This window comes from Taurulus bubalis (genome assembly GCF_910589615.1).
Source record: "Taurulus bubalis genome assembly, chromosome: 9".
NCBI lineage: Eukaryota > Metazoa > Chordata > Actinopteri > Perciformes > Cottidae > Taurulus > Taurulus bubalis.
Window position 1 is genome coordinate 26,380,334 of NC_136597.1, and position 27,129 is coordinate 26,407,462.

The 27,129-nt window shown below is 45.0% G+C and overlaps 3 protein-coding genes across 3 annotated transcripts in view; 2 read left to right on the forward strand and 1 right to left on the reverse strand.

Moving 5' to 3' along the window:
* Positions 1-1,054: 1,054 nt before the first annotated feature.
* On the reverse strand, positions 1,055-18,907 carry LOC306741334 (plasma membrane calcium-transporting ATPase 1-like; the record flags this gene model as incomplete). The annotated part of the gene is made up of 19 exons (XM_079223613.1): positions 1,055-1,387; positions 3,119-3,307; positions 3,811-3,918; positions 4,028-4,239; positions 4,418-4,631; positions 5,852-6,043; positions 6,344-6,450; positions 7,359-7,446; positions 8,095-8,274; positions 8,515-8,752; positions 8,828-9,069; positions 9,741-9,983; positions 10,344-10,558; positions 11,046-11,186; positions 13,089-13,235; positions 13,732-13,857; positions 14,393-14,650; positions 14,978-15,175; positions 18,712-18,907. The coding sequence occupies 19 exons, from the start codon at positions 18,905-18,907 to the stop codon at positions 1,055-1,057; spliced, it is 3,627 nt and encodes a 1,208-aa protein (XP_079079739.1).
* Positions 18,908-23,828: 4,921 nt separating this feature from the next.
* On the forward strand, positions 23,829-25,937 carry LOC306741269 (BET1-like protein). Its single transcript, XM_079223540.1, has 3 exons — positions 23,829-23,911; positions 24,263-24,319; positions 24,616-25,937. The coding sequence occupies exons 1-3, from the start codon at positions 23,846-23,848 to the stop codon at positions 24,781-24,783; spliced, it is 291 nt and encodes a 96-aa protein (XP_079079666.1). The 5' UTR covers positions 23,829-23,845; the 3' UTR covers positions 24,784-25,937.
* Positions 25,938-26,718: 781 nt separating this feature from the next.
* The window catches only part of LOC306741542 (deformed epidermal autoregulatory factor 1 homolog), a gene marked incomplete at its 5' end in the record, with an annotated part of 9,913 nt that continues 9,502 nt past the window's right edge, over positions 26,719-27,129 (forward strand). The window contains one exon of the mRNA XM_079223844.1: positions 26,719-26,926. Within this exon, the coding sequence (XP_079079970.1) occupies positions 26,719-26,926 (208 nt within the window). The remainder of the gene's footprint in view (positions 26,927-27,129) is intronic.

Consider the following 27,129-nt stretch of genomic DNA (forward strand, 5'->3'; position numbering starts at 1 on the left):
CTCTGACTTTGTTCACTTTCTCCCCATTTCTTTTCTTGTAAAAGTATTACTCTCATAACATTATGATGTTTAATTAACTATTAACTATTTTTCTTTGGAAATTTATAATTGTTTTATTCTGTGTGTTCTTATTGTAAAATTATGATCTTTAAAGTTTGTTTATTCAGAAAATATCACCTTGTTTTTCTTATATTCTAAATATGTAAAAATATGAAAAATAATGACATCTTAATTTCCCAAAATATAAAAAAACAAAACTCCACCGGTTGTCGAAATATTAAAATAGTAAATAAAACAAATGTATAAAAGAAAATACTGAAACTTCTTTTCTTTACTCTCACGGTAAACCAAACTTTAATATTATGACTTTTTTAAACATTATTTCCATAATATTACAAATATTTCTCATGAAATTACAACCTGGAAAACATTTTTTTATGAAACATTATGAGATTCTCAGAAAGTTAGAAAACCCCCTCTGTGGGTTAAAATAAGGACGTTCATCCTTTTAATATCTCGGCTTCCTGTCGTATGACGTCATGAATGAGGTGGAGCCTGAAGAGGAAGGATTCATGATGTCATGAATGAGGTGGAGCCTGAAGAGGAAGGATTCATGATGTCATGAATGAGGTGGAGCCTGAAGAGGAAGGATTCATGATGTCATGAATGAGGTGGAGCCTGAAGAGGAAGGATTCATGATGTCATGAATGAGGTGGAGCCTGAAGAGGAAGGATTCATGATGTCATGAATGAGGTGGAGCCTGAAGAGGAAGGATTCATGATGTCATGAATGAGGTGGAGCCTGAAGAGGAAGGATTCATGATGTCATGGAAGCACCACGAAGGAGGCGGAGCTTCAGCAGGTTGACATGAGGGACGAAGGCGGATCGATCCGCTTTTCTTCTGAAGCTACGTCACAAACATTTGGCTCTGGAAGTTGTTTCTTAACTTCTAATAACTTATATTTCACATATTTTGAAAAGAGAAAACCCAACCCCCCCTAACCCAATGAAACTAACCTGAACTAAACTAGACTGAAACCCGGAACGCGCCGCTTCAGAGCGAGGTCTCCAGGCTGTGCAGGGGGCTCCCCGGACAAGGCGGCAGCCGCTCTGAGTCGGTGGGGATCAGGCCGGGCAGCGGGACCATGTGGTCCATGGTGTTGTTCCTCTGATTGGACGGGGACGGCTGCGGGAGGACGACGGAGTTCCGCTTGGTGGGAGCGTCGTCCTCGCAGTCGGCCTCGTCGATGAGGGGGATCTGAGCCACCGAGTCCTCGACGCGGAACTCGGGCTGGCTCATGAAGCTGTGGATGGAGCTGCGGGACTTGGGCGTCGCCCGGCCTTCGTAGGGAGACACGCTGTCTCTGAAGGCGTTCACCACTCGGATCTGAGAGGTGACGGAGAAACAGACAGTTTGCTCAGTAGACTAAATGAACGCCTCTGAGGCGGAGCGGAGACATCCGCTCAGATTACAACGAGAACGCGTCTTCTGAGGGAACCCTTCTAGCTTTATGGATCATAACAATAGATATTCCTTTTATTTCAGAGTCATGCGTCCATATAGCAACAAACACAAATGCAACAACAATACATAAAATACACTACGAGGACACGGGTATAATCATTGCAGTTAAAAAGTCCCTCGTGGTTAAAAACATAGACACTTGTTCTAATGTTTCCAGAAACAAGAAGAATGGGCTGTAGAGAGAGGAGTACAGTATATATATATATATATATATATATATATATATATATATATATATATATATATATATATATATATATATATATATATATATATATATACATATATATATATATAAATATATATATATATATATATATATGTGTATATACATATATATATATATATATATATATATGTGTATATACATATACATATATGTGTATATACATATATACACATATATATATATATATATATACATATATATATATATATGTATATACACATATATATATATATATATATATATATATATATATGTGTATATACACACATATATATATATATATATATACATATATACACATATATATATATATATATGTATATACACATATATATATATATATATATATATATATATATGTATATACACATATATATATATGTATATATTTATTTACACTCATATATACACATCTAGCTCACATGGTTTGACGTGAATACCAAAAGTGCAAAATCCTGATCAGATATGGAGGGATCCAATTGACAAACAATTTAAAATGATTAATTGGATCAAAAGCTTTAGATGCATTCAGGAAACACATAAATACTGTGGTGTTATGTCTCCTGTACTTACTAACTACTTCATTCAGTGCATAAATACATACGTCTGTGCTATGTTTACTTCTAAAACCAAATTGATGATCAGTGGTCTCAAGAGATTGTCCAGCTGGAGTTTGTGCATTTATCTTATTGGAACACTAAATGCTCCAAATATGCTGGTTTATAAGTGTTTGTTGTTTTTTATCGGGTTTCATAACCGGGTTAAAGAACGTTTTAAGGCTTTAATGTGAAAGTGCAGTACTGGGATCACTATACAGATTCAACCTGTGTTTTAGTAACAAACCGTAGTTTGGTCTCAATATGAAGACAATTCATGATTTATTATCGTTGTATTCAGAAACACGTCACTGAGTTTTGGGCTTCTTCTACAGCATGTCAGTGGAACACTGAGGAACGCTGAGCGGCTCTTTGATCTGTGAACTCTGGTCGGGATTCAACCGTCAGAGGAACATGACTGACGTTCGTCTAATGGGTAACCGGAGTTAGTTCCCTTGAATTTATCAAACAAATCCTCTGCCTCACAGATGGAAACAAACCGCAGTCTGCAGGCCGACCGGCAGCTGTTTGGTTTTTAGCAGATCCCTCTGCCGTTAGCTACAGTCGTTAATCCAGTGGATTACTTTTTTAAACTTCCTGTTCTCTTTTGTTTGAAATGATTCATGTGAAACTGAAGTATGTGTGGAAAGCTTGACGGGGCTCCGTGCTCGTCTCCGTGTTTTTTGTGAGTAACATTTCCTGAATCTCTTCGACTGACACAGAGAGTCTGAAGCCTTGGAATTTTTTATTGTAAATGTGAATCCTTACCTGCGCCGAGACGCGGATGAGGCTGCGGCACCAGAGCGCCTGGCTCCTCTTCAGCTCTATCTCGCCGTGGTCGATCTCGTTTTCGTCCTTCATCTCCTTCAGCTCCTCCTCGGGGATCTCCTCCTGCTGCCTGCCGTGACCCGCCGCCCTCAGGAACTTCAGCCAGCGGGTGGGGATGCTGGACACCAGCTGAGAGGCAGACACAGACATGACACCAGTCACACACCAGAGCACCACTTCCTGTCCCTCAATTGCTCTGTGGCCTGAACATCTTACCACCTGACAGTGGCGAGCCGTGAATTTTCTACCTGCGTATTCAGCGCTGTCTGAGTCATGGTCTCAACTCAGCTCATCACTCACACTTTTCAGTTGTTTTTTCTTTATCACTGTCAAAGTGCTGAGTTTCATTGACAGCGTCTTTAGTTTAAAAGCAGTGCCCTGTTGTCGAGGTAATGACAGGAAGTGATGAAGGACGAGGCAGAGCACCAAGTTAATGTCACTGCTGCTCAAATAGCTTATAAAGTCAAAATGATGATTTGGCATTTGCACTGAATCATGAATTCCTTCTGCGGCCTGGCAGCAAATGTGAGTTTTTAAGATGCGGACCATGTGATCCCAACGGTCCCAGTTCAAGTCTGGCTAGAAACCCCATCTCCCATCATTACCTGTCTACTATCAAAACAATGTCTCACCTGTCCCCACAGGAGGCTGCCGAAGCCCAGGAAGATGCACCACAGCCAGTGCTCCAGGTTCAGCGGAACGCAGCTGAACGGTTTACCACCTAACTGCACGATGACGATCTACAGGACGAGAGAGAGAGAGGGAGAGAGAGAGACGCCATCATACAGGGAATCCCCTCACTGGGTGACCTGACGGGTGATGACGATGCTCCTCGCCCCTCAGAGCTACCTGTATGATGAAGGTTCCCCCGAGGATGGAGCAGAAGACGGGGTTTTTGAGGATGCCGTCAAACACGTTCCTCTCGCCGTGAATCTTGCGGGCGTTGATCTCGTTGAAGATCTGCATCTGGACGAACGTGTTGAACACGATGGTGTAGTGCTCAGAGGGCGGAGCGTGGAGGGGGGCGTACCTGCCGCTGTCGATATCCAATAGCGTCTCACCTGTGAAAGGGAGGGTCACAGACTGAGCAGGTGTAGACATCAATCCGTCCATGTTTTCGCCTCAAAATGTCATTCATTTAAACATTAATAAGGAAATAATGATGAATTAGTAAATCCAAATTAGGCGGTTTTCAAGTGAGTGTGTTTCCGACCACGAAGCTGTGGTGCGTTCACTGACCGCAGAAGAGCAGGGTGAAGATGACGGTCAGCTGGTAGACGGCGTGTCCCAGGATGTTCTTCATCATTGTGCGGGAGATGAGCGGCTTTTGGCGACCGTACGGGCTCCTGAGCAGCAGCGCCTCGGTTGGCGGCTCGGTGGCGAGAGCCAATGAAGCGAGGGTGTCCATGATGAGGTTGACCCACAGCATCTGCACAGCTTTGAGAGGAGAGTCCTGGGAACACACACACAGACCTACTGTCAGCGCCAACGCGTCACATCCATTTAGAAACACTGGATTTGATCATTACGTCAGAGCTTTAGACTCAAAATGAGTGTTTTGGTCGACACTGTTTGACTTTTAGACGCTGTCTGACATGTTTTATATGTTATACGTCAGTTTCATCCAATCAGATTTCACCTCTATGTCTCTATGGAAGCAGAGCGCCTTCTAGCTAGTCTATGCAGATTAAAGTACACGGAGAATGGACGTTAACGGAAAGCTAGCTAGCTGCTAGCAGAACTCAGTATTATTCAGAGACGTTAAGAAGACATTGTTAGTTTTTTTTAAACACTCAATGGCTGAAGGAGGAGGAGAAACGGACTTGCTGGTGGATTCACTGATGACGCCTTTTGCATGGAGGGTTATGGGCATGTTTGGCGGGACGATCCTAATATTGACTGCCACTGTCGAGCGGACATTTTCCGGCCTAAAAGGAGCTGGTACTGGAACTGAAGAGCACCGATAAACTGTACAACCGCGTCATTGAATTGTTTAACAAAGAGAGGAGGAAGGACTTTGTCTTTAAGTGAACAGCATGTGGTGAGTGAACTGCTGTTTGTGTTACTGTTTGTACATCTGCAGTTGTATTTAACCATAAACAAGCTGTTGCTGCTGCTTGCGTCGGGTGTCGAGCAGGGGCAGGTCCCGCTACCTGGGAGCTAGCTGCTGCAGCTAACGCTGACAACACTTTTTTATTTTTGTGCTGAATTTTCAGTGTTGTTTACTTGAGCTGAAATCGTGCAGCCGGCGGCAGCAGCTGCTACTCGTGCCGCGGCGCCTCTCACCCGCTATGGTGTCATCCAGCTTGGTTCTCCGCCAGAGAGGTTGGCACCAGAGAGGTTAGCGCCAGAGAGGCTAGCTAGTGGAGGTGGGGGGTTAAAACAGTTAATAGAGTCTATGACGGTGATCTCCAGTATAGAATGTGGGCTGCTGGTGAGGGATCAGTACTTCCTATCTGAACTTACGCTAGAGCTTCATTTCCCTCTGCAGCTGAGCCAACACTGTCGCCACAGTGTTGTTTTTATTAAATAATATCGTTCCTTCTGATGGCTCGTGTGTGCGATGTTTTAGTGCCGCAGTTTTGTTGGATAGTTTTGTCATTGATTGATTTACATGAATCTGCCTTTGAAGACGCTGAGCCAACAGCAGCTGTGTGAGGTGCAGGCTCTGACCTGGGTGATGCAAGCTCCGGTGAAGGCCACAGTGACGGCGACCACATTGACGGTGAGCTGGAACTGCAGGAACTTGGAGATGCTGTCGTAGACGTTCCTGCCCCACATCACGGCCTTCACGATGCTGCTGAAGTTGTCGTCCGTCAGGATGATGTCAGACGCCTCCTTCGCTACGTCCGTCCCTGCGATACCCTGCAGAACACGGCACGTAGGTTAGCTTACCTAAACCTGGCCACAACAGAGGACAGGCAGTTCAACGTCCATCTGGACATTTGTTTTGTTTATTTTCTTTAAACTTGAAAACATTGCAAATTAATATCAATCTGATGTCTGAATATTTTATTAAATATGAATACGTCTTTTTGATCAGCTCATATGAACAAGTTCCATGGAAATGGAATTCATTTGATAATTTATTACTTTATTTATGGTTTTATAAATCATATTAATGCTACAATGTGAGCCGGAGGCAGTTTGTGCAACAATGGTTACCATGGCGAAGCCAACGTCTGCTTTCTTGAGGGCGGGGCCGTCGTTTGTTCCGTCTCCAGTTACTGCGACAACCTGCCTCTTTTCCAGCACAGTGCTGTCGATGATACCTGAGATGATGACAGAGAAACACACAGCTGACGCACACGTATGGATGAAGACGAAGAAGTCTCTTGACTTCCTCCTCTGATTTTGTGTCTAATTATGTAAAGTAATGAAGTGATAAGAGTCCGGAGTATAGATTACAATTAGATTGGGTTCATAGGGTGTGTGTTTGCATAAGAGGCAGGTATACGCAACCAGAAGCCCTAGCAGGAGACCGGTCGGGCGGGTCACTTTAGTTTTTGTTGATGTTGGGAGGTCCAAGCAGTCCCACCCCACCAACACCAACACCGGATGCCCACCCATCAACACCCATACTGGAAGCCCACCCATCAACACTCATACCGGAGGCCCACCCATCAACACTCATACCGGAGGCCCACCCATCAACACTCAGACCGGAGGCCCACCCATCAACACCCATACCGGAGGCCCACCCATCAACACCCATACCGGAGGCCCACCCAAGAACACCCATACTGGAGGCCCACCCATTAACACTCATACCGGAGGCCCACCCATCAACACCCATACCGGAGGCCCACCCATCAACACCCATACCGGAGGCCCACCCAAGAACACCCATACCGGAGGCCCACCCAACAACACCCATACTGGAGGCCCACCCAACAACACCCATACCGGAGACCGCACATCAACACTCATACCGGAGGCCCACCCATCAACACTCATACCGCAGACCGCACATCAACACCCATACTGGAGGCCCACCCATCAACACTCATACCGGAGGCCCACCCAACAACACCCATACTGGAGGCCCACCCAACAACACCCATACTGGAGACCGCACATCAACACCCCCCAGTGGACCGAGTCCCGTCCCGTCTGTCTAACCCCGACGTCTGTCCCACTGCCTGCTTCGCCCTCTTGACTTGCTTCAGGCGTGTCTCACCTTTGACCAGAGTGTGTTTGTCCGTTGGAGATGATCTGGCGAGGACTCTCAGATTTGGCCAAATCTTATCGATACGCTCCTGTTGTATCTGGAGAGAGAGAGAGAGAGAGATGAAGTGTTAGTGAATGAATGTAACTGCAGCATGTGCTTGCTGGTGGTTGCTCATACACGGGGGTCATAAGAGATTCAGCTGAGAAGAAAATTTCCATGGCAAGAAAAAAGAAAATGACAATGATCTGCCTCAAAAACATATATTTCTCTCAGCGTCACCTTTTCACCTGAAACTATTCAAATGACACAGTCTGAATGAATCCCTCTTGGATCAAGAGTGCTTGATTAATATAAGATTGTTTGAAACAGCCACTGTTGTCTCTTGGTCCAGTCTGAGTTTGCAGGGCCCTTTAAGATAAGGATTGGCTGCTTGCCAAAGGCTAGTAGATCTAGCAACTCACTTGCTCAACTTGGCATGCGGTAAAAACATATTTAAGTACACTCACTTCTTCGCTACTTCCTTCTCATCTCTGTTGAGAGCTGCGCACTACCGATCGGGTACTTGGGAGAAAATGGTGATGTGTAAAAAAAAGCGACCATTTCAATTATGGCAACTTGAGTTCAGTTGGGTCGCGTTAGACGAGGTGGGAGAGTTAACATGTTCAACATAGTTTTTTGTCGTTATTTGATAACTATTTATCAATAAAACAATTCAGGCAAGTCAAAAAAAACATTAAAGTCTGACCTGTCCAAGCTCGTCGCGGATCCGTTTGTTGAACTCTTTGCCTTCCACACAAAGGAAGTCTTCTCCAGGTTGCAGGATGCCACATTTGATGGCGATGGCTCGGGCAGTGTTAATGTTGTCTCCAGTCACCATGCGGACAGTGATCCCGGCCCGCTGGCACCTTCTGATGGCTTCTGGTACCTGAAGAGAACCACAGTAGAAAAAGATATTCAACAGAATGTCTCTACGTGACCTCCACCTCCAGAGAAAGGAGTCAGACTGAGTTCCTACCTCTGAGACCTGTAAATAAACTACAGGCCATGATTGTTCTGGTGTGAAAGCCTCATGAAGTACTTTTAGATCAAACAATAAAGAGTCTTAACATAAGAAGTGAGTCGTGGCTCACGCTGGATGTGCTTTGTAAAGACGGTGCTGATGTACCTCAGGTCGCACGGGGTCCTCAATGCCAACCACAGCGATGCAGGTGAGGCCGCTGAGTATGTGGGTCTCGTCTTCCCAGTCAGGCTCTCCGTCGGCGGCGTTGAAGTCTTTGTAGGCGAGGCAGATGGTCCTAAGGCCCTCCGACGCCATCGGCTCAATCACCTTCATGATCATGTTGTCCCGGTCCCGAGGCTTGAAGGGTTTGGCAAGGCCAGTGGGCGACAGGATTTTACAGCACCTAGAAGCGGGGAAAGAGTCCCGTGATCGCCATGTAACCGGGCACGGGGCTGTGTGAGGGGAGCAGTAAACCTACTTCTTGAGCAAGATCTCGGAGGCGCCCTTGCTGTATATTCGGTAGCTGCCATCGTGGTTCTTTAGCACGGTGCTCATGGACTTCCTCGTTGAGTTGAAGGTGTAGACCTTGAACAGTTTCTCTTCTGGGAACTCGTTGCGGATGGTCTGGTAATCTCGTTGCAGGTGGAGGGATAATCCCAGTAAGGCACATTCAGTCTTGTTTCCCACCTGGCGAGCCAGCCCGCCCTCCTTCTCCGGAGGCTGCAGGGAGTAGAGGATGTCATATAAAAGCACAAGTGTATGTTTTCATGACAAATCAGCTTCTTCACACGGTGCATCTTCAATAGACTTCCCCACAGATCACTAACTGCTGGGATACACTGTCACTGTGCGTTTTCTGTTGGCTGGTTCTAAGTCAAGCAAACTAAATGAACCCTTTCTAATAAGACAATGCACCTCGTCACCGGTTGTCTATGAGCCGTTTAACCAAAGATGGATGTTATTTTCACACATTGTGTCATTTGAAAAGCTTTAAGAGGCCCAAGGAGGTAAAACTCTGCCGCATAGCACAAGAAAAAAAGAAAAGATGTCTGTAATTTGTCTCATTTGCTAATCATCTAATGACCCGTGAGATTTAGTAGACTACTCCTGAGGGATCACGGGGTCCCAAACCCTAGTTTATAAATACAATCAATGAATCCAGAAATAATCCAGACTAATTAAAGGAAGGATATAATTGCTGGTGAGAGTCTCAGCTGTAGCGTGACAGAAAGGAGACTCTGTCCTGCTGAACCTGTTGCTATCATGTATGTATGTGCTCTGACCTGTGCAGTGATCAGATGAGTCCTGAGCTGCTCTCCAGACCAACCTGCTCTCTCAGCCAAACGCTTAACTCACAGCGTCCTGGATGGACGGCTATTTTTAGAGCTCACCATAATCTTGGTGGTGTAGGCGCAGTTGACCCCGATGCCGTGGATGAGCAGGTCCAGGGCCGTGGCAGGGATCTGGCCCGGCTGCGGCAGGTTTTTGTAGAAGACCCCCGAGATGTGGGCCTGCACCACCGTCATGCGGTTCATCGTGAGCGTCCCCGTCTTGTCGGAGCAGATGGCCGTGGCGTTGCCCATTGTCTCACAGGCGTCCAGGTGGCGGACCAGGTTGTTGTCCTTCATCATTTTCTGGCAAAAGAGGGGAGTGGCGTTACTCGAGCCTGAGGGCTTTGTCCTGAATTTACCAAAAAACATTTACAGAATGAACAGTGTTTGATCCAGGATTGTCGGGAGTGGGTCAAATGGGCCCAATGGTACTCGTCTCAGGGGTCACTGCTCCAACAAAGGGGGGAATAACCATTTCTGTGAAAACTGTACACCCATACCAACTACACAGAGTGCTAAAAAGAATAATAGAATTACATTAGAATTTACATGAGACACACAACTAATTCACCTAATGTTTTTACAGAACCATCTGGAAACTATGAAAAAGGAACATAATGTGACTGAAGGTCAGGTCCAGGCTCCATATGTTCAGCGGCAGACCTTGACTGAATAGGCCAGGGAGATGGTGACGGCCAGAGGGAGACCTTCAGGCACGGCCACCACCAGCACCGTCACACCGATGATGAAGAACTTGACCAGGAACTGCACGTAGATGGAAACACACTCTGTGGTCAAGGAGATCCCCTGAATCCAGAAGGTGTCAATCACGAAGCGAGTGATGAGGATGATGACGGTCATCAATGACATGAACAGACCTGGCGACGTCGGCAGAGAGGGACAGAGGAATCGTAAGTTTAGTTCAGGGACCTGATCAGGAGCACAACACATGTTGTGTGCAGGGAGGAGCAGTGAAAAGCGGAGGACTGAGAGTTAGTGATGAAGCCTTCAAGGACATCTCCTCACCGGGGAACGTAGACACTATGTTGTTACTGCTGCAGGTGCAAAATGTGTGTGGCACTTTCAGTTTGGCTCTTTTCCGTCTGCACCGTGTGTGTGTGTTTGCGGCGCGCGCATTGAATATGGGCCATAGAATATAGCCGATAGAATATGGGCGATAGAATATGGACCATAGAATAGCTCCCAGTGATCCCGAATCATATTTTTGCTTCTGTACAGTCGCCCATTGGAAGGAGATACACAGTTACAACACCAATGCCTCAAGTCAGTATCAGTGTTGCAAAGCTGCATTTCCAGGTCTATATTTTAAACACTAGTTTCCATCATGAACTTCTCTATTTGTACCTGCTTTGCCGATCTGCACAGCCATTTTGTTCAGCTTCCCCTGGAGGACCGACTTCTCCCTCTTTGGTGTTTTCTTCTTCTTCTCTGGTTCTTCGCCCTCACAGAATGGGTGCACCTCGGTTATGCCATCCTCGTCTTCTTCTGCAGAAGAACGCAGAGTCAGCAAAACGATGATACTTCAATTGCTTCTTCAGTCAGCGCAGTCAATTAAATCAAAACGTCCTGCAGATGTTTCAGTATTACAAGCTTTCCAGGAAAGGGAGAGATGTTACATTTGAGCCACTGGAAAGTTTTTATATGAAACAGTTGCAGGAAGAGTTGGCTTTTATTAACAGAAACCTAACAGCTACTAAAAAATAGCTTAAAACGTAGAACCGACTGGAATGAATAAGTGAGTGAAGTGCATTGCAAATACAAAATAAATAAAAAGTTAAAGGTAGTCGAGTTTGGTAAAGTTAGAAAGACATTCACAGATCAGGATCTCATAATTACTGAAATTATCAAAACAGATAAACACGGAGGAAGTGTTGATTGCAATATAGGATCCAATGTGCCTTCAAAACAGGAGCAATGAGAGGTAAAAAGGCTTGGCTCTCTGCAAATGAGGTAAACAACAGACTACACAACAACAGCAGCCCACAGAACCGTCACCCAGCAGGACCTGAGGATGAGGATGATGATGTCAGTGTGTGGGTCACACTTGTCCGTTACACATGGTCAGACATGTCAACAACTAAGTTGGTAGCGCAGTGGAGGGCGGGGCTACAATGTGTTTATTGTACTGTATTGCTACCTTCATATCTCACCAACTAGTCAACTAACTAACCACCCAGAATGCACCTCTGTTCCCTCTGGATCACTGTGGTAACAACACAGAGTCAACTGACACTGTAGCTCTGTGACAAGAGAGTTGGGGTTTATACAGGTGTGTGTGTGTGTGTGTGTGTATGTGTGTGTGTGTGTGTGTGTGTGTGTGTGTGTGTGTGTGTGTGTGTGAGCATGCTGATCCCAGCTCAGTAATGAGGTTATTAGTGGACAGGGAGGCAGGAGAAGAAAGCATCTGCCGAGTTTAAGGCTGATAATCTGCTTGGTCCTAATCACCATCGACAGAGTCAGGAGCGCCTGCTGCTGCACCGGCAGGACACACACTGCACCATGCGGGACCACGGGGACGAAGAAGGAACCGCCGACAGGGGAACCCAAAGTCTGACTGACTTCAGAACCCGAGGTCCACCAAAGAGCCCGGATCTCCTGCAGGATCTTTGACCGCCTCTCATCAGAAAGCACCACTCATGACCAACGTGGACGTCTCTGAATGGATCGGTTGAATCGTCTGCAGCGCGCGTTGCTCCGCCTGCAGCAGACGCTCCATAGCAACAGCAAAGATGACCATGACAGAGTCCACAGTGAGCAGTCCAGCCAACACAACGAGCCTCAGGGAACGGAGGGCACATGAACTGAAGCGGTTATGTGCTGCTGACCATTCTTTGCTTTTGAAAGAAAAACATCAGAACACAACATGTTCTTCTAACTGATGCTTTTCTCTCACAGGTAGAAAAGACGACCACATTATGGAACAAAACATTAAAAAGGCCAAATAGTCATATATATTACAAACAGATGACCTTTCCCCGAATATTGATACTTTGGTACCACACTGAGATGGAACAGATCTATTATGGGATGGAGAATGAAATCATACACGCTGATCCGAGGCCAGAGACAGTTATTCTGCGCCTACGCTTCACGCCTGTGAGACGGAGCTGTGACATCAGCACACATCACAACACGAGTGGAAACACACCTGATGCACTAATCCTGTTCGTTCACTCACACATTACAGACACTCTACGAAGTGGACCTTTATTTCTGTATTTATACATATATACAGGTTTATATTTTCAGAAATGTATCTGCTCTGAAGTTGACCTCAGACACAGATCTGGTGAAAAGTGAATATGGACTCCAGCTTCACCGGCTTGAGGTGACATGATGAAGGGAAGCAGCGTCCTGTTAGGAATCCCTCATCCATCCTGAACTTACTTTTCTTGTCCACCTTCTCTTCCTCTTCTTTTGTCTTTGCTTCCTCAGCATCGCCGTCAGCGAGCAGCTTGAAGATAATTCCAGACTGAGAGTTCTCACCTACAGCGATGACCAACATCTTGCCAGAGCCTTCCATCACATGGGTACCTGAGAGAGAGAGAGAGAGAGCGAGAGAGAGACCTTACCCTCCTGCAGTAGTTCTCAAAGTGTGGGACGTGGGACTCTCTTCAGCAGGGAAATGTGAGGCAGAACTAATGTTATGGTCACAATATTTTTATACTGTAAACATATTATATTGTTATATTATATACTTATTATACTGTAGACTTATTATATTTTAGACCTTTTATATTGTAGACTTATTATATTTTAGACCTGTTATGCTGTAGACTTATTATATTTTGGACCTTTTATATTGTAGACTTATTATACTGTAGACTTATTATATTTTAGACTTATTATATTGTAGACTTATTATATTTTAGACCTATTATGCTGTAGACTTATTATAGGAGCTGAGGTAGAACTTCCAAAATTTGATTTGTGACTAAAATTGACTTTAGTTGACTTGGAATAATAATCATGGATGTTTTTTTGGTCACGGTCTTTCTTCCTCGTGTGAACAGAGAGGAGAGTGGAGCACCTGACAGCAACGCGGGGTCTCTGTCGACACTCTTCTTCACCAGATCCGACTCTCCGGTCATGGGGCTCTCATCCAGCTTCAGGTCGTTGCTCTGGATGAGGACTCCGTCAGCAGGGATGAGGTCGCCTGGAACGCACACAAGGACACTGTGACACCAGCTCACACCCACCAGGTCACGTTCTGTCACCATTACCTCGTCACATGACCAGTGATGGAGCAAGACACAACTCAAACTATTACTTTTAAATAGTGATGTTGAGACCTAAACAGTTTTCAGTTTTCTGGACTGACATTTCTAAATCGGACGCTGGGCTCTGTGGATAATCCAGAAAATGAAGAATCACTGCTGTTCAGTTTGTAAAATGGAATTATTGATTCTTCAAAGGACAATGAATCACACAGCGACTGAGAGCTTCTCCAAATACAACCAACTAAATCCCATTTGAAGATTTCCAATAGTCGTACCCGTAAGACATTTCACTATATTACACTCATTGCATCACATTAACTGTCTTCAAACCCTTTTTTAATAAAGAAAAGATTTATAAATCCATCTTTGATGTCAACTTTCAGTACTGAAAGACACTGAGGTTTGACGTTCAGCTCTAATCATGACTTTCAGCCACCAGATCTACTATAGAAGAGCTTTTTGGTCCCTCACCATATTTGACATGCGCAATGTCTCCACATACGATCTCTGACACTAATATTTGTATAACTTGATTCCCTCGGACAACGGTGAACTTCTGTTCCTGCTCAATCCGGCTCTGGAGGCCGCGGAACTGTTTCTCCTTGCTCCAGTCGTTGAAGGCCGTCACCAGGACCACGCAGACCACGGACAGCAGGATGGCAGCGCCTTCGATCCAGCCGGTGTCCGACTCCTCGTCCTCCCCCGCGCCGCTGGCCGCTTCGCCGCAGTCTGAGCGGAGACAACGCAGGAGGTCAACATGTGTTACTTTACCACAGACTGGACATGAGAAATGGAAGTGGTCCCCGTAAAGCCTCGAGTTCGGCAGCTGGATCCACCTGGTCTGGCTTCAGGTGCTTGTGTCCAGAAAGCCAGTGACTACGTGAATAAGCTTTCTGTGAGGAGCTACAGGCCTTTTTGAATTTGGATGTGTGTACGCCTTTCTGTTTATGCCTTCACACGGTCTCATAATAACAAATAAGAAAATATACGTTTCTGAAGACGTAAAGGTCTCTCACTTGAACAAACTGGGTGACTGTTTAAAACCTATGAACTCACTCCTTCTCTCCACATCGGGCGGGCTGTAGAAAGAAAGGCCGAGTGAGATGAGGGCTGCCACCTGCAGGATGATGAGCGTGAGGTCCTGCAGGGCTTCCCAAACCAACCTCAAAAACGTTTTGGGCTTTTTGGGAGGTATTAGGTTCTGTCCAAAGAACAGTGTTCTCCGTTCTAAGTCCTCAGAGTTTCCGTCTAAACCTGCAACAGGAGACACAAAGACAGCGTCAGAGACATGTCCTGGTTTAACAAACTGAGTTGATATGTAATGCTTCTACCTGGGAGATTAAGATAGTATTTCGTTTTGTATCTAAACGTAACACAACTAAAGTTTAAGCTCTTCACAGATAGTGTCTTTCTTCCTGCTTTACTAGATTTAAAGAATCCTCATCTTAACACCAGCAGGACAGAATTGAAACATATGGTTTGTGATCAGAGTATCTCTCACATACACTCTTGGGTTTTTATACACAGTAGCAAACTCTGTACATTTTTCTAACGACAAATGTAATGACTTTTGTAGTTCCAGTGAAATAAAGAAAACATGTTCCCAGTTTAAATCCTGTGTCATTGTGTTAATTGTTCATTTATCTGTTTTAATATTTCCCCCTTGATTTCCAAACTCCTCTTCCTCTCTCTTTCCGTGTCGTCACAGTGCACAAGCTGAAGACACTCTACCGCTTCACCTTTTGAATGCCTCTGAAAAGGGAAACAATGATTCCACGACTGCGGCAACAAATATATCTACAAACTAAATGACAGCATACGCTGTTGCAGAGTTTGATTGGAGTTTAGGTAAGGAGGCGTCTGGCAACACACACACACTTTAAGCCCCTCCCAGTAGGCCTACCACGGTGGGAAAATGGCCACGGCCGAGTTTGAGTTCAATCCTCAGGTTGTTCTCACGATACGTTGTTGGTGTGAGAGGAGTTGTGTGGTTGAGCGACAAAGAGAGCGCACATCAGCTGACGATCGATCAAAGCAGTGAAGAAATGAGGTGAAGCTGTCTCGTGTTGGTGAACGTACAGAGTCTCATTCAGTATTCATTCCAATCATTTCAACTTGATGTGTGTGTTTTCTTTAAGTGTGGTGTGTGTGTGTCTCTCTGCGACGGAGCAGTGTTGTGTGGGAGCAGAGAGAGCAGACGGGGTTTCCTCTGAGGAGCGCAGGAGCATGTTGGGACGCGCTCACGTCCCTCTGGACGCGATGCAGCTCGGTCCACCTCCCTTCACGTTCTATGGAAATAAAACTGAAAGCAGAACGCGCCGAGCGAGCCCTCTGCTCTCAGGTGAGTGGGATTACCTGTCAGGTCATTGATCCGACCCCCAGCTGTCGCCACAAAGACACACGGAATTAAAACGGTGTGATGGATTTTTTTCCACTGATTTCAAGCTGCTTCTGACATTTGACCTCCCTCTCTGTCAGCAGGAGCCCAAACACTGAAGGCGTTTATCGAGTGTGTGCAAGACGGACAGACCGAATGAATTAGTGATGAGCAGGGAAATGTCAAGGGGCAGACTCATGAGACAAGCTGTTCCCAGGTCAGCGTGGGACACGTGGAGACACCGAGTCCACCGTCTGTATTCAGCATGGAGTCGAGGCACGGGGCGCTTGTCCTCGCCAAAACAACAAAGTTTGGATCATTTTAAGCGGATGGACTCTTATAGAATTGATCGACTCCTTGCTAAAAGCATCCAAACGCCACAATGTTGTTCTCCGTGTGCCGTCTGAACCGGCGGTCGGGCTACGGGATCTAAGTTTAGCACGAAGAGAAAGCCTGAAACTCCTCCGGTCATCGGCTGCATGAGAACATGCTCCCAGCCTCCAGGACTCAGCAGAGGTCACATCGTGAGGAAAAGCAACGAGCATCACCGACTACATCGCATTAATTAGTGTTGCAGCAAGATAATGAACTACCTCAGTTTATTACGCCACTTCTGTTCCAGTGCAACCAGGCGCTTTGCATGAGTTGTTGGACTCAACAAGCGAGGGGATTTAAAGTCAATGGTAGAAATGTGGCAGCAGATAGAAAGTGATTCAGGTGCTTTTTCATCAGCGAGGGACATAAAGTGTCGGCCTGAGCTCAGGTCTGGCAGCGGTAAACGTACGGTTTAGGTTTTAGTTTGTCTCTTTGTTTCAGCAAATTATTCAGAGATTCCTTGACACTGTTTTGCCAACGATCGCATCATTTCAATGAGCCAAGGGTTCCGGTCGAGAAGCAAAGCCAAACACAACAGACACCCGATGTGGCATCAATTGACAGGAAGAGACAATTTAATCGTTAGTCGATGAATCCTCAACTAAAGTTCCATGATCGCGTCCGCCCTCGGCACAACAACTCACGTGAGCAGCATGTCGACAACAAGGGAATGAGTTTTTGCCCATTAGTGTGACACGTTGGTGCCCTGAACAAGACAAGGGCTCAGAGGAGGGATCACACAGCGGAGGCTGCGTTCCAATGAGGTGTACAAAGAAAGTCTTTGGTGGACATTGTCTCTTAGATTGTCGAGAATAGACTTTTTCTGGAGCAAAGCCATTTTGGTGGTTTTAACAAAAGGTGAAGTAAACGTTGCCGGCGTACTGAGGAAGCTTCTCTCTGCTGGTGGAGGTTGTGGTTGTTCTTACAGCGATGTGATGAGACCAGTAATCTGACAGCTGGTAGTTTCTTTATAACGACTACAGCCTCCACTATATTGTCCACTTCACTTCCCCGCTGCTCATACTACGGGAACTAAGCCACCACAGTGCTCTCCCTGCTACACGGCGAGCAGCAACGACGGTTCCTGTTGTTTGAGTGTTGTGTTGTTTTGCCCGTTTGTCATAAGCTTGGAGGAGAGCACATCTTTCATTGAGAGGAAAGGACTTTTCCCCTCATGAACTCAGTGTGCACGCAGCACCAGCCTCAGGGCGCCAGTCGAAAGCATCACAGCAAAGCAAAGCATCATGGGAGCAATGTTTAAAAAACTGTATTTTTCTAATTGTTATAGTATGAAAGGACCCCAAATGAACACGAAGCGGACAACTCGATTACTTTGTAGAAACCGAGTTGTCCGCTTAGTGTTCATTCAGGTCATTGATCCTTATAAACATCTTATAAACATCTGTTAAAATGTATTTCATCCATGTTACAAAATGACCTCACAAAAACAAGAGGAGGAAATGACTTTTAGAGATATGATATTCAGTTGACTTTTAGTAACGTTTGAAACTGAAATTGTTATTTTCATCACTTTCCAGTTTCGCAGTGAAGACATCACTAGTTAAAGACTCTGTGATTTGATAAAGTTTCCTTCTACTAACATCTTTAAAGCCTTTTCAGTCAACCTTAAGGCCGCTTCACGTCACTGAAACAGCCTCAGAAACAACAAGACTAATAGAACGTCGTCCTCGCTGCTGTGAATCCTCCGTTTGGGACGTTTCCCCTCATTTAAAAGCAGTATTCACAACGTTTGTCTCACACTGTCCTGAAGCTGAAGAGGGAGCGCAGCAGGATCAACAGGGCTGAAGGACCCAGTTGACTTTGACCATCACAGCAGAGACAGTCCCTGGAGCCAGACTGAATATAATATGTGCAGCCAGGGGGAGGGGCCTGTGAGTCATCGGTGAAAGCCCTTCAACATCATTACACATAAAAGTAACAAACAAACGCATTCAGAGCGGTTGAACTTGAGTGGAGCTTTGCGTTCACATTTCTGGAGCTGAGATGCACAAGAGGCAGAGTTTCTCCACATGTTTACCTTCGACAGGTGATGTTCTCAGTCTGGCACACAGCCCGTTCACGTCTCCGTAACTGTCCTTAATCGTGTTCACCGAGTCGGCTCCTCTCAGTTCCATGAGAGTACGCAGCTCCTGCGGCGTGCAGCCAAACTCGGCATCGTGGTTGGCCTCGCCACGCCGGCCATGCTTGGACCCCAGAAGAGAGTTGTTGGCCATCCTGGTAGTTGGCCTCCAAAAATCACACTCAGTGGTCAGGTGCAGAGCTGGCCTTACAGGGACTCTGTGACTGGAGAGAGAGAAGGACGGGGTCATGTTAGAGCTCTCTGGGAGAACAAACAACAACAAAGTAAGAACCTCCAGGGGAACGATGGCTGCCTCTCAACACGAAGGTCAATGAGGTCATGAATTTGGCATCGTTTCAGGGGTTCATGGTTACATGCAGATTACACATGAGGGCTTTTAGAAGACTGATTCTGATGACTCAACATATTTAGATCAGATTCAGATACAGACAGAGACTTTCTCTATGATGTCAATGAAGTAAGAGGTATTTAATTCAATGACATTTTACTTGTATAGCCCAATATCCCACATGTGCCTCAGTGGCCTTAACAATCTAAACATACGCCATCATTTGTCCTTGAACATCAGATAACAACTCCCCCAAAAGAAACGGGCAGAAACCTCCGGAAGCGTAACTGAGAAGGGCAGAAGGGCTTTAGATGTCATGTGTACAGAATATACAACATAACACAATGACATAATAAAACAGTCAATCCAACTTTAACCTCCCTGTGTTTATAAAGTCCTGGCTAAGGCCAATATGATAGACCTCATTACAACACTCATATCATTTCATGACCAGCGCTCCACCGTCATCAGTTACGTGATGGGAAGCTGACAAAATGTAAAATTCAGATATCAAATCTATTTCACATCCAGACACGGCCCTTCCTGGCACAGTGCCTTGCTCGAGGGCAGCAGCAGCCGTAGTGAATCAAGAGCGATCAAGGCGATAACAACCTAGAGAGACAGCGCTCCCTGGCAGCAGGAGGACAAACAGATTTAAACATTTAAAAGTGTGTTCAGTGTTGAACCTCCTGATCAAAGTCACTTCTCCTGAAGCACTCGGCTATCTGACATCAGGCTCGTTCCATCATCAGTAATCAGCTGTGTGAGCGGCTCCCCAGTTCAGAAGCTCATATTCAGGACATTGTAATGGTTGATGGACTGAACACACGGGATCATGTGTGGACCGACAGCCTTTACGTGTGTGTTCCTCACAGGTTGTGACCTCTGTGCCTTCAACTGTAATCTGTGTCAATCAGTCAGCCGAGGCTTAATCTGAGCAAGAGCAGCCAGTTTGAGGCTGAAGGGGAGGGAAGGAAAGAGCTGTTTGGAGGCTAATGGCAGGCTAATGGGCTGAACTCAAGTGGGATCTCGTCATACTGGTGGACGGAGCTTTACTTACTGGACATAACCAGCGCCTCATCAGAGATTTCACCCGACGGTCCAAACACAGAGTCAGTTCACAACAGTGTACAGCTTCACTTTGCAAAAGGATATTGTAGTCATCGTAGAACTCGTCATCACAGCTGCACACAGCAGAACACGACACAAACTGATGGAAAGACCGAGCAGCCGGCTCTCCGCTAAGAAAACACATGCAGGCTTTTTGACAGAAGCAACAGCCAGAGCCCGTTAGCCGCCATGAAACATAGTGTCACTTCATTACTGCAGCACTGAGGAGAGAAAAGGCTTTACTTACAGAAACTTCCCCCATCACCTCCTGTTAGCAGCAGCAGGTATTAGTGGCGGTCCGATTACTCTGAGCAGCGTCACACTCACAGCTCAGGAAACAGCCCATAACCCAGCACAGCTCCTCAGCCGGCAGTCTGCAGACCTCCAAGACCGAGACCGACTCCACGAGAACACGCCGCTTTTCTCAGAAATGCAGTTTGACCTTCAGGAAGCTCACAGCCACGAGCAGCGCTCCATCGGAGAAAGAAACAGGAGCTCAATGATTATCTGAGGAAAGCCTCCCTTAATCTAATTAGACTAAGAGAGACAGAGAGAGAGAGAGAGAGAGAGAGAGAGAGAGAGAGACTGCTGCAGCTCCTCCTGCCGACACCACACAACAGGTCCAGAGTCACAGACCAGGTCCACACAGAGTCACAGACCAGGTCCACACAGAGTCACAGACCAGGTCCACACAGAGTCACAGACCAGGTCCACACAGAGTCACAGACCAGGTCTACTCACACTGTACTAAACCTGCTGCGGCTTGAGCTCCGCCTGCTGAAAGGAGAACATGATCTAAACAGAGACGAGGTACAACTGGGGAAGCAACCAGCAACCAGCAACCTAGCAACCCTCTCACTTACAGACAGACACATAAAAACTCATGCACACTTTTCCCTTCCCCCCACCATCTGAGCAGCACTGATGCCGGTTGACGTCAGGTGGCACACACACACACACACGTGGATTACAGCACAGAGACACAGGCAGATTAACTGAACACACACACACACACACACACACACACACACACACACACACACACACACACACAGTGATATCACTGTTTCACATTTGCATCATAGTGTTTTAACACTGAGCTAGTGTGACCTTTGACCCCCACTCTAAAACTCACTCTATAAAAGTTGTGCGTTTCCCATGTTCACCAGTCGAGTAGAGAGATGATTCTTGCAGCCACAAAGCTGATAATAAAGTGTATTGTTTAAAATGTTTCATGCACAATAATGTGTTTATTTGCTTCTTGGGAAATACAAATCAGGCAGAAATATAAGTAAGAAAGTAAAAAAGCTACCATGTTTGTTTGGATTAAGAAATGGAATTTTAATAATTTGGTCTGAAAAGTTGTCGTGCAGACCGGATATTATGTATGAGATTCATCAAGTGCTACTCAAACTACATTGTAAGGGATTGGATGACTCGATCCTTTGGAAAGGAAATGATACGCTACACGTTTTGGCTAAACAATCCTTACAATGACAGTAAATTGACATACAAATACTAACACAGATTAAAACTATCATAAAAGGAGTCTGGAAGTGCAACACCTGGCAAGAATACAGGGACTTAAGCACAAAGAAAGAGCTCTTTGCAGTATTCAAAAGCATGAAGGCATTGTAGGAATATGGAGGAAAGAGATGTTACCCTTCTGAGAATCACTCTGCTGGACTATGCACACACTGCAATGAACTGGAAAATTCAAACATGTAACAGATAATGCAACAGGTATGACAAAGAAAGAAGGGAAATAGTATTGGGAGCAATTAATGGAAAACATTATATTACATTGGGGAATGTGCTAGGAAAGACACCAAAGAAAGCACCTACTCTTCTAGTTAATCACTTAAGAGCAACGGCAATAACAGTGATAATTTAGCTTAGTGGCTTCGCTTATTTTCCTGCATATCTGCTCCCGTCCAGCAGGTGGCGATAATGCTACGCTTGTTTTTACCAATCGCAAAAATAAACACCAACGAAGAAGTGATGAGAACCGGTGGGGAGGAGGAGCGGTCCTCTCAGAACTTGTCCACAGCTGATCGTGACGTCACTTGTCAACATGGCGGACTGGAACACAGGTATTCTTTTTGTTGTGTCTGACACGTACTCGCTTTTAGTTATGCACATATATCCCATCCGAGGAAGAAGTGAATTATTGTGCTTGCTTTCTGTGTGGCAGTGGGCACGGGAAAAAAACAGTTTAGAGACGTTGCTTTCTAACAAGAATACCGTGTTCGGTTCACACTTCTTCTGGTCCTTCGAACCGGACACGGTGGTACGGTGGTCCGGGTGAGTCAAACCAGACCCCCAACCTGTGAACGTTATCTCTGCGGCGGGAAACTCAGGCGGGACCCGACTCGGCAAACTACTTTACGTTATGTGTGTACCGTAACGTTAAAAAACTGCCGTCTTGTCACGAGCTAGTCCGCGGTGGCGCGCGCCAGTGAGAAACGGGTTGAACTGACAGCAGCCGGAAGGGCCGCCAGTTAATTAAGACCGTTGGAAATCTTTCAGTGAGAGAAACGTTACGTTGATTCGGCCGCTAACTGACACTAACGTTCAATAACAGCCGCCATCAGTACCGTCAGTTGAGAGTAAACGTGTCTCACTAAACTAATACTAAGAAAGACAAAGCATAATTGTGTAATTACAAACGTATATTACTGGCAACGTACGCCGTTACAGTTCTCATGGCCTTTTTTAAACAGCCTTTCAGAGTTTATATATATATATATATATATATATATATTTCAAATGATGTGTAAAAAAACATAAAATAGGGATTTTGCTTGTAACTAAATGTACACTTGTGAGTATGAAACTTGTCAAAGATAATTAATAACTTCGCGCAGGACGGCACCCCGAGGTCATTGACTCCAGGTGGCGCTGTAGAATGGCCTGACTTTAGTTCCCTTAACGACAATTAATACTTTATTAAATGATAAAATACTGAAATATTAAAATAAAGTGTAAAAGTTAGGTTTTTTACTTACCATGATTTAACTTGTGTCGTCAGTTAAGTTGGTCTGGCGCTCGTAATTTCAAAATGTAACGGTTTCCTGTAAATTGACCTCGTGGTCCCCAGGGCAACAAACACGTCATCACGTAAGAACGTAAGATCGAAACGTCAGGAACCCAAAAGGCTTTTTAAACTCATTATTACTACGGATGTATTTGAATAATAAAGACAGAAGCAGGAGATGAAAGAGCAGTTACAGTTATGTGGAGTTCATTAAAACTCAATTGTATATTTATTTTTTGCTGAAAACATTTTTATTTTTGACCATACATTTATCACACTTTATTAGACTTTATTGTATGTTTACTTGGCTGTTGCAGTGAAACTGAACCCCAAACAATGTTTCTCTAAGAGGACATTGAAGTATATTGTATCGTATTTATCACATGCTCAGTGATTTGTGTCCATTTCATTATTATTTCCCAAAAATAAGTTTAGGGAACTCAATGTGTTATCACTTCCATATTTGTATATTAATATTATGAATGCAAAAGAACCTGCTGAGGACTTTACACAGAAACACAGTGTCTGCCACATCCACCGGTACGTTTCTGATCCGCTGTGTTTGTGTGTTTTCAGGTCGCGATTCTGTGGACGACATGCTGGACACTGAGAACAAACGCCTGGCTGAGAACCTGGCCGCCAAAGTCTCCAGACTGAAGTCGGTGAGTCACCACCAAGAAACGCTCACCATTTCACTGGTGCATCATCCACACAGCTACACTCAACACCTGCCATCTCCTCCCTTTTTGCCTAGAGTGAAGGCACATTTATTCCCTCAGTAAACATGAGTTTATGTCTCAATCTCTAAAGTCCTCTTCAATACAACATGATGTTCATTTAGTAAATGATGGTCATTTAGAGTTAAACAGACGACTACGTCCACTTCCTTATATTCAGTCTGTCATTCACATGCAATCAGGACGGCACTTTCAGGACGGCACGGGGAAAACAGGTTTAGGACTCTGCGTTTTGTTTAACCGCACAATAATCTGTCTTGTCTCTGAATCCGACAGCTGGCGTACGACATCGACAGAGAGGCTGACGATCAGAACGAGTATCTGGACAATATGGTGAGTACATCTGGCCTGGAAAGCAATATTTTACTGATTCATTTATAAATATTACTTGTATAATATTACAACAATTCACCCTGGAAACAGCGGGCTTCTGATTTGCTCCTTCAGCAACATATCCCATGCTTCTGTGCCACCGGTACACTTTCCTAAAGGCTCATGGGAGATGTAGTTGTAGTTGGTATGCCCGCCCTACAGACGGGGTGACCTTTGGGTGTTCCTAGACCAGAGTGTTTGTCTCAAATATAGGCCAACTTCACAATCTTTACTTCCTCTTCTCCTTTCCTCGTCAGGACTCCAACTTCCTGAGTGCGACGGGCCTGCTGAGCGGCAGCGTGAAGCGCTTCTCCACCATGGTGCGATCCGGCAGAGACAACCGCCGCATCCTCTGCTACGTCTCCGTGGGCCTGGTCCTGGTCTTCTTCCTGCTCTACTACATGGTCTCCAGGATTCAGAGCTGACGGGGATCACACGATCAATACAGATAAAAGCAACCCGGAGCTGCTGCCCATGTGGAGCTGGGAGACTCGGACGTCGTGTCTCATCTCTGGGGTCGTTCTGCGCGGGAGAAGACGCTTCATTCTGCGCCGAGTGAGAGAACGAACAGGAAGTAGAACGAACAGGAAGTAGACAGAAAACATTTTGTTGAACAGTTGTCGTACCAAAGATGCTGGAGTTTATTAAAAAAACAAAAAACACGCCTGCACAACTTTTGCTCCCGTCTGCCGCAGCCAGGATGTCCTTATACGGGCAAAGAGGAGGTGGAGCCTGAACGCATCTCGGGTGGGAGAAGAACCAAAAACAATTAAATGAAAGAGTTACGTTGTGTTTAAGTTGTGTTTGATGAGCAGTTTCAGTTCTGTTGGGTTTTGCGGTAAAGCCGGTTTCCTTCTAACAATTAATATGAAATGTTATCTATATATTTTATCATAGAAAAATATATATATACATTCATTAATTACCATATAGAAGGGTTTAAAAATAATTTCCTTTGTCTATGTGTTTACATTCCAGATGCTAATCAGCTGATGTTTAATATTGTTATTATTTCATGACATAAAGAGTTATTTAGGTTCTGGTCATCAATAAAAAATGTGTATATTTTAAATATCAGCATCCATATGACTTTGAGAAGATTATCCGACTCATCCTAGATGGTAATAGATTACATTGAAGGTTTCTTTGTGTAAATATTATCTCGGCATGGAGGTGTGAATATCGCTTCAAATCGGGAATAAAGTTATGACGGGGAAATGCAGTATCTTAAACTTAAAGTAGAATAAATAGTCAAAATACTATAATCACCTTTTTAATTATAGGATATCATGCCTCAGTTTGAATTAATCCCAGAAAATATACAGAGTGTTCTCAGCGGTAGCTACGGCCTAGAAATAACATTTCATCTTGCTTTATTGGTGGAAATTATTTACTTGACTATAAATGTACTTGTACTTTAGAGTATCTATAGTATTTAATCATACTTCCACTCAACTACTTGTACGAGTATTTTACAGCGTGGTATAAGTGCTTTTACTTAAGTAAAGGATCTAAATAATTCCTTGACTTCAAGGCTCCAACTCGTCTTTCTTACAGTTTGTATTTGAACAAATACAATATTTACACATTTTTCTATTTAATAAACTCTTTTTTCAGTGTTTTTTTTGCATCAAGATGTGTTCACGTGAAAACACAATAGCTTGTATATTAAGATAAGATAATCCTTTCGCAGTGGGGACATTTACAGCAAAGGGAATAGTGCAAACAAGAGACATAAACTAAAAACATTATAAATAAGCAAATAAAAAACAGTAAATAATCCACAATAACTATATATTATATTATATATATATATATATATATATATATATAGACAAAATAACAATTATGTGTGTACAATTATAATAATTATATATATATATATAATTTGTTTTTCATTACATATTAACTGGTAAATTGACTTTCTTCACGTGAAACAATAAAAACAATTCAAACGCAACAGAAAATACATTTAAAGAACATTTGTGTTGCTGTTTGTTAAATTGAACGAGTGATAAATTTTCTTTATAATTATGGATTCTTATTCCACAAGCCCTGGCTGCGCGCGCATGCGCGTGTATTGGCCGCTGTGTCGCTTCGGCTCCACTCGTGTTCTCTCGGTAATCTCCGGCTTATCTCTTTCCCAAGACTTCGTTAAAGAAACAAACAGCCGAGCGGCGGTCCCTGTCGCCTCTCCGGACCAGCTCGCCGGACTCTTGGACGCTGCCGTTGCTTTTTACCGATTCGGTGAACGGATTACCGCGTTTTTACGGTTCGTTCCGAGCTCGTGCGGAACTCGGCGGCGCTCGGACTACGCGCGCGCTCGGTCACGTTCGGCTCTTGTCGTTCGGCGGCAGGAAATGGACGAAGCGGACTCGGCCACGAAGGCGCTCGGGCTGCACGAACCGCCCATCAACATGGCGCAGGAAGTGGACTCGGATACCGAATCGGAGGCCGAAGTCTCCACGATGGCCGTGATGGCGGAACCGGGAAACATCGACATGGGAGCCGAGTCCCCGCCGAACTCACCCGAGGCCGAGGCGGCGTATGCAGGCGAGCTAGCGGGAAATAAAACATGGCAGCTGGCAGCCGCACTTCGCTCTCAACCGAGGAGAACACACACGCGCCTTATCGATCCCCTCGTATCGATTAAAGTGATCAGTAACGACCCTCACATTAAACCGCACATCTCCATGGAGTCAAATAACCACTGCAGCTGCTGTGGGTGACGATGTTTGCCGAACTCCCTTCGGCTCTCGTGCAATTTTAAG

Excerpts from the sequence above, each read along its gene's own strand:
- LOC306741269 (XM_079223540.1), top strand. The coding sequence starts at position 23,846 with ATGCTGGACACTGAGAACAAACGCCTGGCTGAGAACCTGGCCGCCAAA. Across the intron at positions 23,912-24,262 it reads AAGTCTCCAGACTGAAGTCG|CTGGCGTACGACATCGACAG; the intron begins GTGAGTCACCAC and ends TGAATCCGACAG. Across the intron at positions 24,320-24,615 it reads ACGAGTATCTGGACAATATG|GACTCCAACTTCCTGAGTGC; the intron begins GTGAGTACATCT and ends TTTCCTCGTCAG.